Source organism: Fusarium flagelliforme, assembly GCF_020744385.1.
Source record: "Fusarium flagelliforme strain FIESC 12 MPI-CAGE-AA-0113 chromosome Unknown B0J16scaffold_5, whole genome shotgun sequence".
Lineage (NCBI taxonomy): Eukaryota > Fungi > Ascomycota > Sordariomycetes > Hypocreales > Nectriaceae > Fusarium > Fusarium flagelliforme.
The window spans coordinates 3,624,073-3,638,687 of record NW_025763507.1 but is presented as its reverse complement, the minus strand read 5'-3'; the positions used below and the strand labels follow the sequence as shown (position 1 = coordinate 3,638,687).

At 47.8% G+C, this 14,615-nt stretch overlaps 6 protein-coding genes and 2 non-coding genes across 8 annotated transcripts; 2 read left to right on the top strand and 6 right to left on the bottom strand.

The window, feature by feature from the left end:
- Nucleotides 1-734: 734 nt before the first annotated feature.
- B0J16DRAFT_307828 (general substrate transporter) lies at nt 735-2,557 on the bottom strand (the record flags this gene model as incomplete). The annotated part of the gene is made up of 5 exons (XM_046124847.1): nt 735-1,637; nt 1,687-1,866; nt 1,920-2,034; nt 2,085-2,240; nt 2,289-2,557. 5 exons carry the CDS (start codon nt 2,555-2,557, stop codon nt 735-737), a joined length of 1,623 nt encoding a protein of 540 aa, XP_045981960.1.
- A 533-nt stretch (nt 2,558-3,090) lies between these two features.
- B0J16DRAFT_t191 lies at nt 3,091-3,194 on the bottom strand. Its single transcript has one exon. It is a non-coding gene; the product is annotated as a tRNA-Leu (tRNA).
- A 274-nt stretch (nt 3,195-3,468) lies between these two features.
- On the bottom strand, nt 3,469-3,929 carry B0J16DRAFT_416576 (bulb-type lectin domain-containing protein; the record flags this gene model as incomplete). Its single annotated transcript, XM_046133604.1, has 2 exons — nt 3,679-3,929; nt 3,469-3,622 (listed from the first exon to the last, which is right to left on the bottom strand). Exons 1-2 carry the CDS (start codon nt 3,876-3,878, stop codon nt 3,469-3,471), a joined length of 354 nt encoding a protein of 117 aa, XP_045981959.1. The 5' UTR covers nt 3,879-3,929.
- A 1,360-nt stretch (nt 3,930-5,289) lies between these two features.
- On the bottom strand, nt 5,290-5,388 carry B0J16DRAFT_t190. The gene has a single exon. It is a non-coding gene; the product is annotated as a tRNA-Phe (tRNA).
- A 120-nt stretch (nt 5,389-5,508) lies between these two features.
- B0J16DRAFT_345918 (uncharacterized protein) lies at nt 5,509-6,901 on the bottom strand. The gene has a single exon (XM_046128345.1). The coding sequence runs from the start codon at nt 6,893-6,895 to the stop codon at nt 5,582-5,584; it is 1,314 nt and encodes a 437-aa protein (XP_045981958.1). The 5' UTR covers nt 6,896-6,901; the 3' UTR covers nt 5,509-5,581.
- Nucleotides 6,902-7,658: 757 nt separating this feature from the next.
- On the bottom strand, nt 7,659-9,086 carry B0J16DRAFT_345916 (uncharacterized protein). Its single transcript, XM_046128344.1, has one exon. The coding sequence runs from the start codon at nt 8,979-8,981 to the stop codon at nt 7,797-7,799; it is 1,185 nt and encodes a 394-aa protein (XP_045981957.1). The 5' UTR covers nt 8,982-9,086; the 3' UTR covers nt 7,659-7,796.
- Nucleotides 9,087-9,998: 912 nt separating this feature from the next.
- Nucleotides 9,999-13,000, top strand: B0J16DRAFT_401944 (uncharacterized protein; the record flags this gene model as incomplete). The annotated part of the gene is made up of 3 exons (XM_046132609.1): nt 9,999-10,117; nt 10,213-10,317; nt 10,365-13,000. The coding sequence occupies 3 exons, from the start codon at nt 9,999-10,001 to the stop codon at nt 12,988-12,990; spliced, it is 2,850 nt and encodes a 949-aa protein (XP_045981956.1). The 3' UTR covers nt 12,991-13,000.
- Nucleotides 13,001-13,322: 322 nt separating this feature from the next.
- Nucleotides 13,323-14,576, top strand: B0J16DRAFT_345911 (streptomycin 3''-adenylyltransferase). Its single transcript, XM_046128343.1, has one exon. The coding sequence runs from the start codon at nt 13,647-13,649 to the stop codon at nt 14,409-14,411; it is 765 nt and encodes a 254-aa protein (XP_045981955.1). The 5' UTR covers nt 13,323-13,646; the 3' UTR covers nt 14,412-14,576.
- The last annotated feature ends 39 nt before the right edge of the window (nt 14,577-14,615 follow it).

Here is a 14,615-nt window from a genome sequence, read left to right as displayed (position 1 = left end):
TATTTAAAGGGTAGATGATACATGGTGCCTGATCGTATGGTGCTATGATCGACATTGGAGTTTGCTTGATTTTGTTGTGACAATGACACACCAATTTGGAGACCTTGGTTTTGTTCAAATGAACCTTCCTTTTACGAGCATCGCACATGATCTTCGGGCCAAGAAGCGGGGTATAATAGTCGGGGTAGTATGGCTAGAACGGGCCGGGATGATCATACGGGGAACGAAAATAATTTCGTCGGGGATACCGGAGCCGAACACGAATCTGATCTTGTTGTGAGGTGTGGTGAGAACCTAAACTGTATTTCGACGTCGAACACAAGATCATATATCGGATTTATTTTAAACTCATAGTCTGTTCCTTTTGACCGTTCGTCTCCATCAATTCTTGTCGTAGGAAATACTCCATTATCCACAAATCTTGTTTGACATTTTGATGACCTTGCCCGACCCCGGTCAAATGAAGGAAGCGCCAAGAATCTGACAAATACCACCTCGTTTGTCGACAAACCTGATCGTGCCATTTTTAAATCCTGGTGAATACTCCGTACAATCGGCAATAACTCAATGTTCAACATGTGATACGATGTAGCAAAGCATAGTCGCACGTTTTTGGACGCCATTGGCTCAAAGATTAGAGATGAATTAATACTATATATAGTCTTGAGGATATGAATGCAGAGTACCAATATCTAGCAGAGAATCTACCAGTCTAGCAATTACACGATGTGTATCTAAGCATCAAAAGTCTTGGGCTCATTGCCTCCCATCGTAGCCCGAACAGTCTCCTCGCTCCTAGGCTCCAAAGACTTCTTAACAGGGTTGGGAGCCTCGAAAACCTCATTAAGCTCCTCAAGAGTTCGGTCCTTGGTCTCAGGGAAGAAAAAGTAAATAAACACAAACTCAACCAGATCCCAGAAGACAAAGACGAGGTAGAAGTAGTAACCAATCTTCTCAAAGGCAGGGCCGGAAGAGTAAGCCAGCACGAGAGAGATAGCGCTGGAGGCAAAGTTTCCAAGAGCTGTTCCCTTGGCGCGGGTAGAGGTTGTGAGGGTCTCGGCTATGTACATACTCTGCTGGGCAGTCCAACCGAGCGAGAAGACGACACCGAAGAGGAAGACGAATGCGATGGTGGTGTTGGCGGCGTTGGTGTTGGACTCATCGTCGACAGCCATCTTAGATGTTCCGGTGATGACAGCGAAGATGACGGAACAGAAGGCGATACTGTAGAGAAGAAGAGGTCGACGACCAACCTTATCCGTAAGACGAGCGCCGATCAAAGAACCAACCAGACCGAGAACACTGTTGACAGCGTTCAGAGCAAGCACCTTCTTCTCAGCAGTGATACCAGCAGTGTTCATCATGGTAACCAGGTAGTAACTGGACAGAGAGTTACCGGATGCCTGTCCCATGATAGCCATTCCGAGAACACAAATGAGACGACGACGGTGGTTGTGAGTGCTCCAAAGCTGACGGTAGTCCCACCATCGCTGTTCAGACTTTTCGCTTGAAATCTGCGCCATCATTTCCTTCATTTGGAGTTGTACGATGGGATGGTCGACGGATCCTTCACCATGATACTTGGCGAGAATCTTGGCGGCTTCTTCATGCTTATCTTTGGCGATCAACCATCGGGGCTATTGATGGTTAGCGGATGATCAATTGATTCAATTGTGGTTTGCTTACAGATTCAGGAAGGAAGTAAACAAAGATGGCGACGATTCCGGATGTGACGAGCTGACTCCAAACGGGAACCCTCCATCCGTCGTTACCTGGGATGTACGCGGCTCCGTATGTCACCCAACCGGCAATGATAGCACCAACAGGCCACATGCAGTTGTAGCAACCTGTGAGTGTACCTCTCCACTGAAATACTGTCAGTAAATGATGGCAGTTAGATGTTCCTAGTTATTTCTTACCTTGGGATGAGCAAGCTCACTGACATAAGTAGGAGCAGCGATACAACAGTAAGAAACACCAAAACCGAGCAAGAAACGACCACCCATAAACTGAGGCATAGCGTTCGCCGTAGCCCTATATTTGAGATTAGCGAGAGCTCGTCTCTGATGAATTCATGTACCTACTGGACGCAAGTACCGATGATGATGATAATAGCGCCAGTAATCATGCCGACTCGGCGACCGAACATATCAGTGGCGAAAGGAACTGTGGGAGCGGCGGCAACACTGCCGACATTGTAGATCATGAACACAATTCCAGTAGATGAGCCCGAGGTTTTCCTGGGGAGGGTCAGCATGGTAGTATGGAAGCTTTATGAAGTTACTCACATGTTAAAGGTTTGCTGGTAAGATGTCATGCCGTTAAGAGCACCCATCAGACTACCATCGTAACCGTTGAGACAACCACAGCAGTAAGCGACGAAGAGGACACCGTAAAGCTGGAACATAGACTTGGTCCATGGCGAAAACTTGTGGTTCTCAACCTCGTGAGCAATCTCGTTGGCAATGATTTCGGGTGGGACATCGGGCGTCAGATTTCGATGAAGAACTTCAGCCTTTTCGTCTCCGAAAGACGCATCGTTCTTGTTGTCAGCCATGGTGCCTATGCAAACAATTGGAAAGTTGACAGCACTGTAGAAGACAAAGTTCCAAGACCAACCACGAGGTTACACTGCGTATTATATAGTCGTGGAGAGCCAAGGACCGAAAGTTCGGTTTTAGCTAGAATCAGCCAACAACCAGCAGATCGGTCGGTGCCGTAGCCGAGGATGGCTGTAACTCGTGGATTTCTGAATAAACTCGGCCATGAGAATCTGGGGTAGAACAAGGAACAAGCATCCGTTGGGGGCAGGGATTCTGCGGGGGAAACCTGAATTTGTTAAGGATCGGCGGTTTGAAGGTTTCGGCTCCGGTATCCCCGTGGGTTGAAAAGCGCTCCAATGGGAAGAGGGGAATGAGGGGAACATGTGGAGGTTTTGATCAAACGGTTTCCAGCCATCTTTCGACCGGTAGACCGGTAATAGCAAGGGGGAGGAAGGGCTAGGAGATGAAACTCAAAAAGAGATTTAGTACAACGATGTCGCTCTCGGAGTGCGGTGCTAGTCATAGTGGGAACATGCAAAAAGAAAGCTGACAAGACTGGGATTCGAACCCAGGCCCCTTTCGAGACTGCGAATCGTTACTAGTTCGAATCGAACCTGAACACAGCGCCTTAGACCGCTCGGCCATCTTGCCTTGTAATTGGATGGGGGTTTGGCTTGAAGTTTGCGTCTATCATTGCACCTGCCGAGAATTATCACGACTTTGGAACACCGTTCAGTCTCTATCATTTACAATGCAAGTATAAAACTAAATGGAGGTAGATGAGAATTCAAACAGAGAGAGGGCAGAAAGTAGAGCATCACGAAAAATACGAAGAGGGCACCAGCAGATGATGTGCATATTTTTTATTGCTTCTTGTTCCTTCAGCAGTCAAGTTTCAAAACACCGCGAATGCTATGTGGCCATCCTACTTGTTGCTGGAAGTAGCCCAGATGGGGACGCCGCCCTCGTTGTACAAAACAACGTTACCATCATCCTGAACGACAAGAGTAGTCGTGTGGTTGCCTGAGGGGCTAGCAGTGTCGGTGTGCCAGGTAGCATGTCCAGTACCAGAGTTGTCGCTGAGAGTAAATTGTTAATAACCATCCTATGACAGAGTACGGTTGTTGAGACTCACTAGATAACGAGGTTACCGTCCTCTTGCATTTTGATGCCGTGGGCTTCCCAGTTCTGCTCTGGGGTGCTTTGCCAGGCGCAGTAGTCTCCGTGGTAAACACAGACCTTGCCATCTTGTTGCATGCGGAACTCTGTTCCTTGGTCGTCGCTCCAGATGGAGTTGCCGACAAGGAGCCATTCGCCGTTGGAAAGTCGACCCATGTTGATAGTGTTAAAAGGAGTTGTTTTAAAGTATTGGTAAAAAGCAGTGAGATGAAATGATGGTTTGATAAGAGATCTGGAGAGGAAAGACGGCACTTATATACTTGAGCGAGGAACTTGCCCCATTATTCCAATAGCCAATACCTTTCGAGCGTATACGTGAAGATACTGTCTGCTTTGACCTGTCTCATAACCCCTCTTCTGTCTGACGAAATGCCAATGCGACGGAGGCCTTCATCCCAATTCTGGTTTCACATGCGGGACCTGTAAGACACGGCAGAGGGATGTGCGATGATGAGCTGCGACCTTGTTGGTTCCCGCCATACGATCTACGGTCCCACTGCGGGATGGATCCAATTGCCGAGTCTAGTGTTGTGCATTAAAGACGGGTCTTTTGAGTCCATTTGTCCTGTGCAACTATAGCCGGTGTTTGATATTACTGTATAGCTATACGGTCATGTCCAATGGCTACTCGAAGACAACTGACCGCCATATGCACCCCATCAAAAGCGTTACTGTCTCACAAATCTCAAAAGCATGTCAGCGTCTCGCTGCAGAACCCTGAGACGAGGGGATTTCCAAATCTTAACGCCTACATCAGCACTCAATTCCTCCGCCAATGAATAGGAGTTTAAACTCCGAGACTTGCCGCCGACACCAAATGTTTTGGATAATGGAGCTTAGATCGTCAGCAAGTAAGCAGCTGAATGAGATCTGCAAGAGGGGCACTGAGACAGCAGCTGAAGCTGACCAGCCACTGAGAGTCGCTTAATGCTTTGGCAGGGCTGTATGTCTCAGCTGAACCAGCAAATCCCCGATCGACAAGCCATCATCGCAGAAACATGCGTCATTGACCGCCATCCCTTGGAAGTTGAGACAAGAGCTTGTGTGGGTCCCATGGCTGTAGCTTGATGTACCTGAATTGACTGTCGACAATGCGAAGATTGGGAAACGTCAGTATTGTACAATGCTTCAAACTAAGAGCTTACTGTCAGTACAGGATCAGACACTACCAACAATTCAACGAGAATGATTGGATGAATGCGAGGCGCGAACGCGACGGGTGTGTGTGATGTCATAACTGTGGCTTAAGCTTAGTGCAGTCGTGACATTTTGTTGGTGTTGAACACTGAGGTAAGAAGGTAGCTCTTACTGGGTTGACTTATCAGGTGAACACTATGGGAACTCAATTGATAGACTGGTCAATGATGAAAGAAAAATAAACTAAACATCAAATTTACCATAGCCCTTCCTTACTTCTTAGTAGCAGATAAGAAAGAATATTGTAACTGTTCCATTTGTATACAGGGTAGCTTCCATGGAGGTTATTCTCCTCGTTGTGGATCCACAAGCGCAAAAAAAGTCAATGGCTACGAGACCCACCAGGGAAAGTCAATGCAAAAAAAGAAGTTGCGGTTTATGTGGATCGAACACATGACCTTCAGATATCAATTGATAGTGATTGAAGTTTAACTTCAGTCTGACGCTCTCCCAACTGAGCTAAACCCGCTTGCTGATCAAAGCACTTTTATGTCGCTCTATAATCCCGCGGCGTTGAGAACGCCAGCGCGGAATCGCTGCTTTGACGGTAGACCCAAGCGCTGTTGGTGTTTGATCTCACTTCATCATGACGCTTCTTAAAGTAGATGGACTTCTTTTGTGCGAACCTTGTGTTTACATTTTCTCCAAACTAGTCTCACAGTTCAGACCAACCAAAAAGTCTGTTTCTCTTTTGTTGTAACTTCCCCATCCATGACCCCATCACAATATGCCTCACCCACAAATGAAAACATGTCTTGCCCCTCTGGCTGTGGACGCACTATAAAGGTAATTTGTCCACCGCAAAAGACAACAACTACATCACCCGGCTTTCCTTCAACAGGCCCCATTCCTAGATAACCCATTTGTGTTAGGAACGGTCTTTTACCCTCCATTTTCCTCATATCCCCGTCGTAGTTTATTCTTTTATCCTCGTCCTTGGGCGTTTCCCAATCCTCAATGTCCTGCAATACATCCTCTCCTACCGTCATGTGGTAGAAGAGTTTCAGTTCTTGCACACATCGGTTGTAGGATCTGGCTATATCTGGAGTCGCTTTGCGTTCCTCTCCATCCTCTGTTTTGTACAAGTCGCCAATTGGAACGCGCCACCTGGCTTCTGCTTTACGTGCTTCTGTTGGGCCATGAGTTACCATTGGCTTTTTCATACTTTCCTGCCATAACGCGTCGACTTGGGCCAAGAAGCCTAGAAGCCGAGCCGGGTCCCAAGAAGTATCCATCCAACCTTCGCCTTCGGCTACTTTCTCGATCACATCCACTGTATAACCGCCAAGGCCGAGAACGAAAGGATTTTCTGTGGCAGGTTTGACAATCTCAACTCTACTATATTGTCCTGCTGCGAAAAAAAGGTGCGGGTTCATGCGCTCATTGATATTATAAAATGAGGGCCGCAAGTTGGATCGCCAGTCAGGAACCCATGATGGCAGACCGACAAGATCCGGGAGCTTTGGAAATTGGGAATATGAGAGTATATCGACCCTTCCAGCCTTCTCAATGAGCGCACTGGCTGTTTGCGCTAGAACGCGCTCGGTAGAACACTCGTAGTCAATTTGAATACCGAGTTTTATTTCATCAATAGCAAGACTGAGAAGTGCAAAAACACGATCGCGATGTTGAGTAGCACGTGTATCGTGGCCCACAAACATCCTGCGCAAGAGCATGTGTAACTCGTTTCCGCGACGGTTTTGTTGACGTGAGCGACAAGAAAACAGTCGTGTTATGGGCTCCTCGGAAACATCTGCCAATCGTTCAGCCGGGAATTTGGACCCTTGAAGTTCGGGGAATTGTCCATCAAGCATGTTACTGGTGGCCATTTGAAGATTTGTCACTGCCAATTTGATGAGTTCGACTGCAACTGTTCTCGTACCACACACGAAGACGGTGTCTGCGCATAAGCAGAACTCTTGTATGATCCAGACGCGTGAGAAGTATGGTCTTTCGAACCAAGATTTCAAAACCATATCTTTCAGCAGGGGTGCAAATACTCCCACAGTATGTTTGAGCAAGTCTTGGAACCGCATTGTGGTTTCATCAGTCGGATCTTCGTTTCTCATAATAGCCCACATCGCATGGAATCCTTCCGGCGTCATATAATCCTCGAGCCCAAAGTCAAGTGCCTTCTGACCAACCTCTTGCCAGGCATCCATCAAACAATCCGAGGTATCTGCTGCTGGACCTAGCCATACTAAAACTTGTCTGGCTGCCGAATAGATTCTACCCATCATGGCGACCTGTTCGCCCTTTTCCTTGTTGTCGGCTTGGTTGATACAAATCTGGTCTATCCATAATGTGACGATTTGATCTAACTTGCGGAGGTGTCGTAATGCAGTGTCGAGTGACTCTGTGATAGGAATGCTGGCTTCCCCGCTTTTGCCTGGTGAGCTCACAACCCATATGGATTGAGTTTTGCTGCCATCGCCCCATACATAGGATAGCGCTTTATAAGTCGAGGGATTTGCGATGCTGGTTTTGTAGAGGCGACAGACGAGCGGCTTGTCCCAATCTGAGCTGTCGGGTACATCGAGATGAGGCGGATAAAGGTCCAGTAGCCTGATCTCGGTGGACGCGGTCTCTAGTTGCACCGAGCTATATTCAAATGCCTGCGAATCTTTCATAATGGTTTGGGAGAGCGCAAATTCAACAGGAATGTGTCTGAGAAGAGGTTTTAGTAAGTATTTTAAAGGGATTTTCCCGAGCGAGGCAGCCTGGCAGCCTAAAGGCTGACTGAAATGTAGCACAGCCCTATCACAGCCACCAACTAACTGACAAATGCGTACTGTAAATCCCACGAATAAAGTAAACATGGATCAGGAGACTGAACAATTTAATTTCCGAATAACGGTTATAAGATAAGTCATGCTATCATAAACGCTCCAGTAGGTGCACCTGGAACCGGGTATTCTCTAAACTTCCTGGATATCTTAGTCCTGCAGGTAACTTATACTCCTTTTCATGGCCATCCTCGATAAGCTTTTTCCACGCTGGTTGTACCTCCTCCTCTGAACCTTTGCTCTTGGGGGGTAGCAAAGCTTGGTAAAATAGCCACTCGAGTGGATATTTCTTTTCTTCCCCTTCTCCTTTGCTAGGCAATGTGACCTCGGCTCCAGGGCCATCTACAATAAGCAAGAGACTCCCTTGAGGAGCTTCTGAAGTCAGTCTCGACAAGAAAGCCGTGGTCTTGGATATTGAGATCGAGTAGAATTCGTGGAGTGTGAAGAAGAGAGTGACCAGTGCCGGATTAGGCCCTTGTAGAGCTGTGCCTTCGCTTTCGAGGATGTTGAGCTGCTTGAGTGATGGATTCAAGACCTGGGGTGGAATGGCAGGGACGTTTGCAGCCTTGGCCTTTTCGGTTGCATATTTGGAAAGAGGGGGAGGAGTTGTGAGAGTATGTTGTAGTTTTGTGACGATGCTGGACCAATCGTGGTTATCGATTAGGCTGAGATCAACCATAGCACTGGCGTCTGGAGAAGCTGATTCCGACCGGACCTCGTCGAGCTTGCTTTGATGAGAGTGCTTCAGCAATGCCGTGCATGCTAATAGGTCAGATCCTCCTCGCCCAATGCATGCAATCTTGGATGGCGTTTCAGCCAAAAGAAACTGTTGAACCCAGGTAGCCTCGCTCATCTCACTGCAAATCCAAGCCAACACATTCGCAGTTGTGAGAGCTCTACTGGGACTCCAACGAATCGTATAAGCCTCTTTAAACTCCTCAGTCCCAAAAGCTTTGCTGTAGTCTTTCTGCTCAAGCGCTTCCCTGACCTCACGCAACACCGGTGTCAATTCACTGAAATCGTCAACGGCAGGAAATGAAGTTCTGATTGTGTCGAGAATGAGTTGTTGATGTTCAATAGATAGACTCTGGATTTGTGGTATCTGGGTCTTCTCCTTCACTGCTGCAGGCTTCCTTTTGAGAGTTTTGTGTAGATAGGTTGGTCCAGTCCATCCCGGGCGGTTGACTGGTGGTGGAATTGGGGCCTTGGATGCACCGCTGGATAACGGTTTTCCGTGCTTTGGTTGTGATTGTGCATGTCGTTTGAATTGACCCATGGCGAATTTCGAGTGAGTGCGGCACCAAAATTAAAAGGTCGTAGCCGGAGATGTGATGGTTCGTGGGACAAATTGAGGAGCTGTGACTATTCCATGTAATCGGTCCACAACTCTGGTGAAAGGTCGATATTCATAAAAAGTAGAAAATTATGACCTGGTGATCGGTGAAAGTATTTTCCGCTATGGTGCTAGAAGCCGTTAGTGGCACTAACAGAGTCACATGTTGGAGTTATTCTAGTGGCAACGGGGCCCTTTAGCAATTAATACACCTCTGATTTATGCGATAGAAGACTGCGTTTGTTCTCAATAAAATAAAACAGGGCAATACAATTCACCTCAGTGCAGATGAACATTCTAGAGGAAGGATTTCTCTATATCTCCTTAAGATGCGTTGTTCATTTAACAAGATCTACGGTACAGGTACAGTATAAAATGGGTAGACATGTTACTGGCTGACCAGCCTCCTGCCCCACTAGATAAGGAATCGACTTGAATCCCTTAAGTACATCCTTCTATAAATATAGATAGCAAGCGGAAGCGTACTCCTCTTAATTCCTAACAACATCTTTTTAATCATTTAAGGCCAAAGATCCTATGTGCTGAAGGAATTGTAGCTGCGTAACATTTATCTCTCTATAATGGAAAAAGGATCGCTTGATCAGTGTAAGGTGTGAGGTCCTAACGTTATATTTTAACCCTTTATCTCAACAATAACTAGAATATGAGGCAGGTAAGGTTCAATAGTCTGTGCCCACCCTCATGGATATCAGCAGATGAACGCCCGCATGATGTCATCTGTCGCGAAAGGACGCGTAGAAAGCCATTAATGGTGGTGGTTTGCACTTTATCTGTGTCTCTACCCCGCGCCATCCCAACGCGCGACCAGCCACTGTTAACGCGACCTTTGTTTCACATCCCTTGCCAAGTCCCCAGCTATGAGTAAGACACCAAACTCTACGCGAGCCTCCACGCTTCATCTCTATATCACTATTCTTTATTCCTTACAGATTTGTCAAAATGATCAAAACCTTTTGTTTCTGCGCAATATGTGGTGCACCAACGGGACGTCTCGAATGGGACTCGTCGAGTGCTGATACCTACTCTCCTGATCTCGTCGAGCAGAGTACGGTGGACTGGTTGGCAGATGTTGAGCTCCTCACCGTGGGCGCTGAAACGAACAAATAAGTAAAACCATCTGGAGCATACTTTGTACAGGTATTAACCATATCAGGGCAATCAACTTACATGATTTTGAGCATGTAGATGGACGTCAGTTCCGCCCTAAGGATGAGCGCTACATGTTTAACCCTGACGGCAGCCTCAATACTATCGATGCGTAAGTCAAATTATCCCTTTATTTGGGAAGACGCCTAACATGTTTAGTTTCTCCCCCATCAATGGAAAACCAGTCATCATCGCCTTCCACAAGACTTGCCGCGAAGTACTGAACCAAGTTGCATCGCCGGTGAAAGTTGACCCGCAACTCCTTTTCAAGACCCTTGAATCTCATTGCACCAAAGAGCACGGGTTCGTGCGCTCACTCGACTACCACTATGGCGTCGGAGGCTGTTCTACCTCTGAGGTAACGTCTAAGATTCGAATCGCCCGGCTCCAAAACGGCGGATACTGGAAGACCAAGAAAGGTTCCGAGTACGCTGTCCTCTCACCGGATGACATCGCCAACGTCGATAAGCTGATAAACAAAGCGATTGGGCTAGCATGGGCCACATCGATTGGGCGAGAATTGAAGGGCCAAGATGTTATTTCAGGAATGCAAGAACTCTCACTGGAGAACTTCTCTTACTGGAAGAACAAGCTCTATCAAGACGTGCCTTGGGTCATCAAATTCCTTTCTAACGCCTTCAAGCTCTCACCACATGACATCCACTGGGAGACCTTTTACGAAAGTTTCAAGGGTCTTCAGGTAGCTCTTCCTATGGGCAATGGAGCTTTCCAGGCTCTCCAGAACCGGTCGCGCATCTGGGGAGTGTGCGTCAGAATCATGGAAGAGTACGCCCCACTTCGTGAGATACAGCTCAACGGGTTGGATTCCCTCTTTCTACTTTCGGTCATGGCTGAGAGGAGCGGCCGAAAAGGTCAAGACTTTTTAGGCTATAAGTGGTCGTATGCGAATTTTGTCACCGCTTTCAGTAACATCGCAAATTCTAAGCCATGCATAACGATACACTGGTCCGAAAAAAAGCAGTTCTCGCTGGTTGGTCTCGGAGTCCAAGCTTCGGATACTTCCCAAGGCGTGGTAATGGGCTCCCATAATGAGGGTACACCCGTCACGGAACAAACGTTCACGATACCTAAGGGCAGCTGGCTAAGAGAAGTCATTGTCTACACGGCATACATACCCTCGGCAAACAAGTCCATATTTAACCCCTTCATTAAGGGCTTGAAGTTCGTTCTCACCAATGGGCAGTCGACTCAACTGGGAAAATGCCATGGCTATCACCCCGAGGTCTATAGACCCCCCGCTGGCTTTTTCATAGCTGGGATCTCCGCAAAAGGTGTGCCGTTTGAACGTATACAGTTTCATTGTCAGCCCTTTGCAAAAGCTCCCCCGAAGAGCCATGCTCGGCTTTCCGAGGGGCTCGAAAAGCCCTATGAAGATCCACCAGAGCTACAGCCGTTTCAAAACGTTGAAGCCACCAGCGAAGGAATCGGCTTGGAACCTGAGTGGCCATCCAAAGCGTCCAAAACAGTCATTCAACGTCTGAACCTGGGGAGTTGCCTCGATGATATACAGAGGATAATCTCTTTTGGTGTTGATGCGCACTTGGGAGCGTTCGAACTCAACTTCGTGCAAAGCTGTGAACGGAAGACTATGATTATAGGACCTCGAAGGAACGCCATGAAATATCTCACGTTCCAGGGCGACAACAACAGGGACGACTACATCATCTGTTGCTGGGTCAGTCTGCAAGACGATATGCCCATCGGTCTCCGTTTTGTCACACGCAAGGGTCGACAACTCGTCGCCGGAAAATCAGGAGCTTGCGAGAAGCGCTACCCTGAAGGGAAGGACCTCGAACGAGGCGCACCTGTGGAGAGACTTCTCTGTGGGGTGTTCGCCCAGTGGTCCGGCACTGACTCCCAAAACCCTATCATGACTGCTTTTGGAGTTGTTACTGCTGGCGGTCTACCAGACAGCTGCGTGGTTGAGGATGTCGTACCAGCCAACTGTATGGACGTAAACCTCCCACTGGGCCACGAAATGGACAGCCGTTTTGACTCAACCTACCCACCCATGTATGTTCCCGATCTTTATGGCGACGAAGATGGGAACTACACCATTCACGGGCGAATGAAGTCTACCACCAAAGTCCACGACCGCAATGGGCAGAAACATTCTTTCAAGAGGACAGTATCGTATCTCGACCTCTCAGGGCGTATAACAGCCATCCATCCTAGCTTTGCTCACCGTCAACGTTCCAATCAAATTCCTCTTGTTGGTATGGAGGTCTATCGCGATGAGCGCGACAACCGGTATCACGACAGGTTGATGCGAACAGGAAGCGCGAACACATCATTTGGACCAACGTCCTTCGATAGAGACTTGCGATGCGACTGCGTGAGCTCTTTCCCTCGTGTGTTTAGATCAAATCACCGTAGAGATACCGAACACTACAGTACCAGCGGGTGGGCCGTTGAGAGAAAGGAAATCCGGACCCTTCGTATGTGGATCTCTGCGAATAACATCCTAACCTGCATACAGTTCGTCGATGAGGATCACAATGAGAGTCCAAGATGGGGATGGTATAAGGAAATTGACTTAGAGCTTGTTGGGGTGCACAAGTTGCCTGAGCCTGAAGGTTTAGAGGCAGGACTTATGCTGGTTCTCGATTCTAACCAAAGTCCTTCTGTGCATGATGATTTGGTGGTAGTTGGTATCAGGCCTGTTGGGTTTTCGGCGCCTGTTCGACGCTTGAATACGGATTGTCGGAAACTCAACCCTGAGTATGCGAAATGGCAAAGACTGCAGAGACTGCGACTGATTTAGTAATAGACTCATTTGTTTTCGTATACCAGCTGATTGAATGTGGACGTGTGACAGGTTTTGATGTTCAATGCGGGTTAAGGATCAGATGTCCGGTCTAAATTCTAATATTGGTGGCATAACACATTGCTTGCTTAGTTATAGGGCACGAATTCACCACAACTACCACATACGACCAAAGGTAGTGGAAAATACGGGATCCCGTCCGCTCTCCCATAGTCAAGCCACTAACCGGCGGATTAGTAGTTGGGTCGGTGACGACCAGCGAATCCCCGCTGTTGTATGTTTTTGCCATTTGTGGCATTTTTGCTACCTGCATCAGCCATTGATCGCTGCCTTTTTTGTGGCCTAGCATTTTGGGTATTTTCTTTTGGCTTTCAATCGATGAGCTCATCGACAAATTGTGTTGATGGAGAAGAGTCGTGACTCACTGAAGTTGGCGAACTCGTCATTAGTGTTACTCATCAGACTTGGAGCTTGCATGAACCCCACTTCTATTAGCTGTCACCATCGCCATCAATCTGCCTCGCAGACCTCTTCTCGCTAGCTCGAGCTGTACATTCTGTTCACTTATCAACAAATTTCTCCTTGCTGGGGGCATTGCAGACGATAATCACTTTGAAACAACAGGCCTACAGTCTCAAGAACCAGTGGCGACCATGGCGAACAATCTACCACACAACGTCCAGGCGTACCTCGACGACTTGGTCAAACGCCTTATCGACCACCTAGGTGACCAACTTGTTGGCGTATATCTCTTCGGCTCAGCCAGCTACGACGCCTTCGAACCGGGTCTCAGCGATCTCGACGTCCAAGCAATCGTCAAAACACCTCTCTCGACCCAAGAAAAGCAAGCCATTATATCTCACATAAACCAAGCATCCCTGTCATGCCCAGCTACCAAGCTCGAATTCGTTGTCTACGCTCAACAATCAGTCCATCCAGCCAGTCGCCATCCACAATTCGAGCTCAACCTGAACACAGGACCTAACCAGTCCGACCATGTTAGCCTCGACCCAGGGCAGGAAGCGAGCCATTGGTTTCTTCTTGATATTGCCATGGGTCGCCAACTTGGCCGATGTCTCCATGGCCGATCTATCGACGAGGCGTTTGGTGACATTCCGCGATCATGGATCTTGGACGGAATGGCCGATTCACTCGAGTGGCACCAAGCCAATGAAGTCAATTCGACGAATAGTGTTCTCAATGCTTGTCGAAGCTGGCAGTACATGATTTCTGGAGAGTTCTCGTCAAAAGTGAATGGGGGTAAATGGGCTTTGCAACAGGAAGGATGTCCAGATGTTGTCGGAAAGGCTCTAAGTGCACGCAAGACAGGAGGGAAACTGTCAGCGCACGAGGTCTTGGAGTTGTATCATGTTGTGCTCAAGGTCAACCATGAAGAGCGACAGAAAGCATTTGTCTAACTTGCGACTTGTTGCTAGTCTTGCTGAACATACGGGGGTTAGTAGCTATCGGAACCTGGAAAGGTCTTGCAAAAAATAGACAGCTCATCAATTCAGTGCGCATGTCAAATATAACTTCTAGAGGCTTTCCATAAGTAATTTGTACAAATCTCGACAACTCTACAGACATCTAAAAAGCGTTGGTGGAAAATACAACATGGAGTA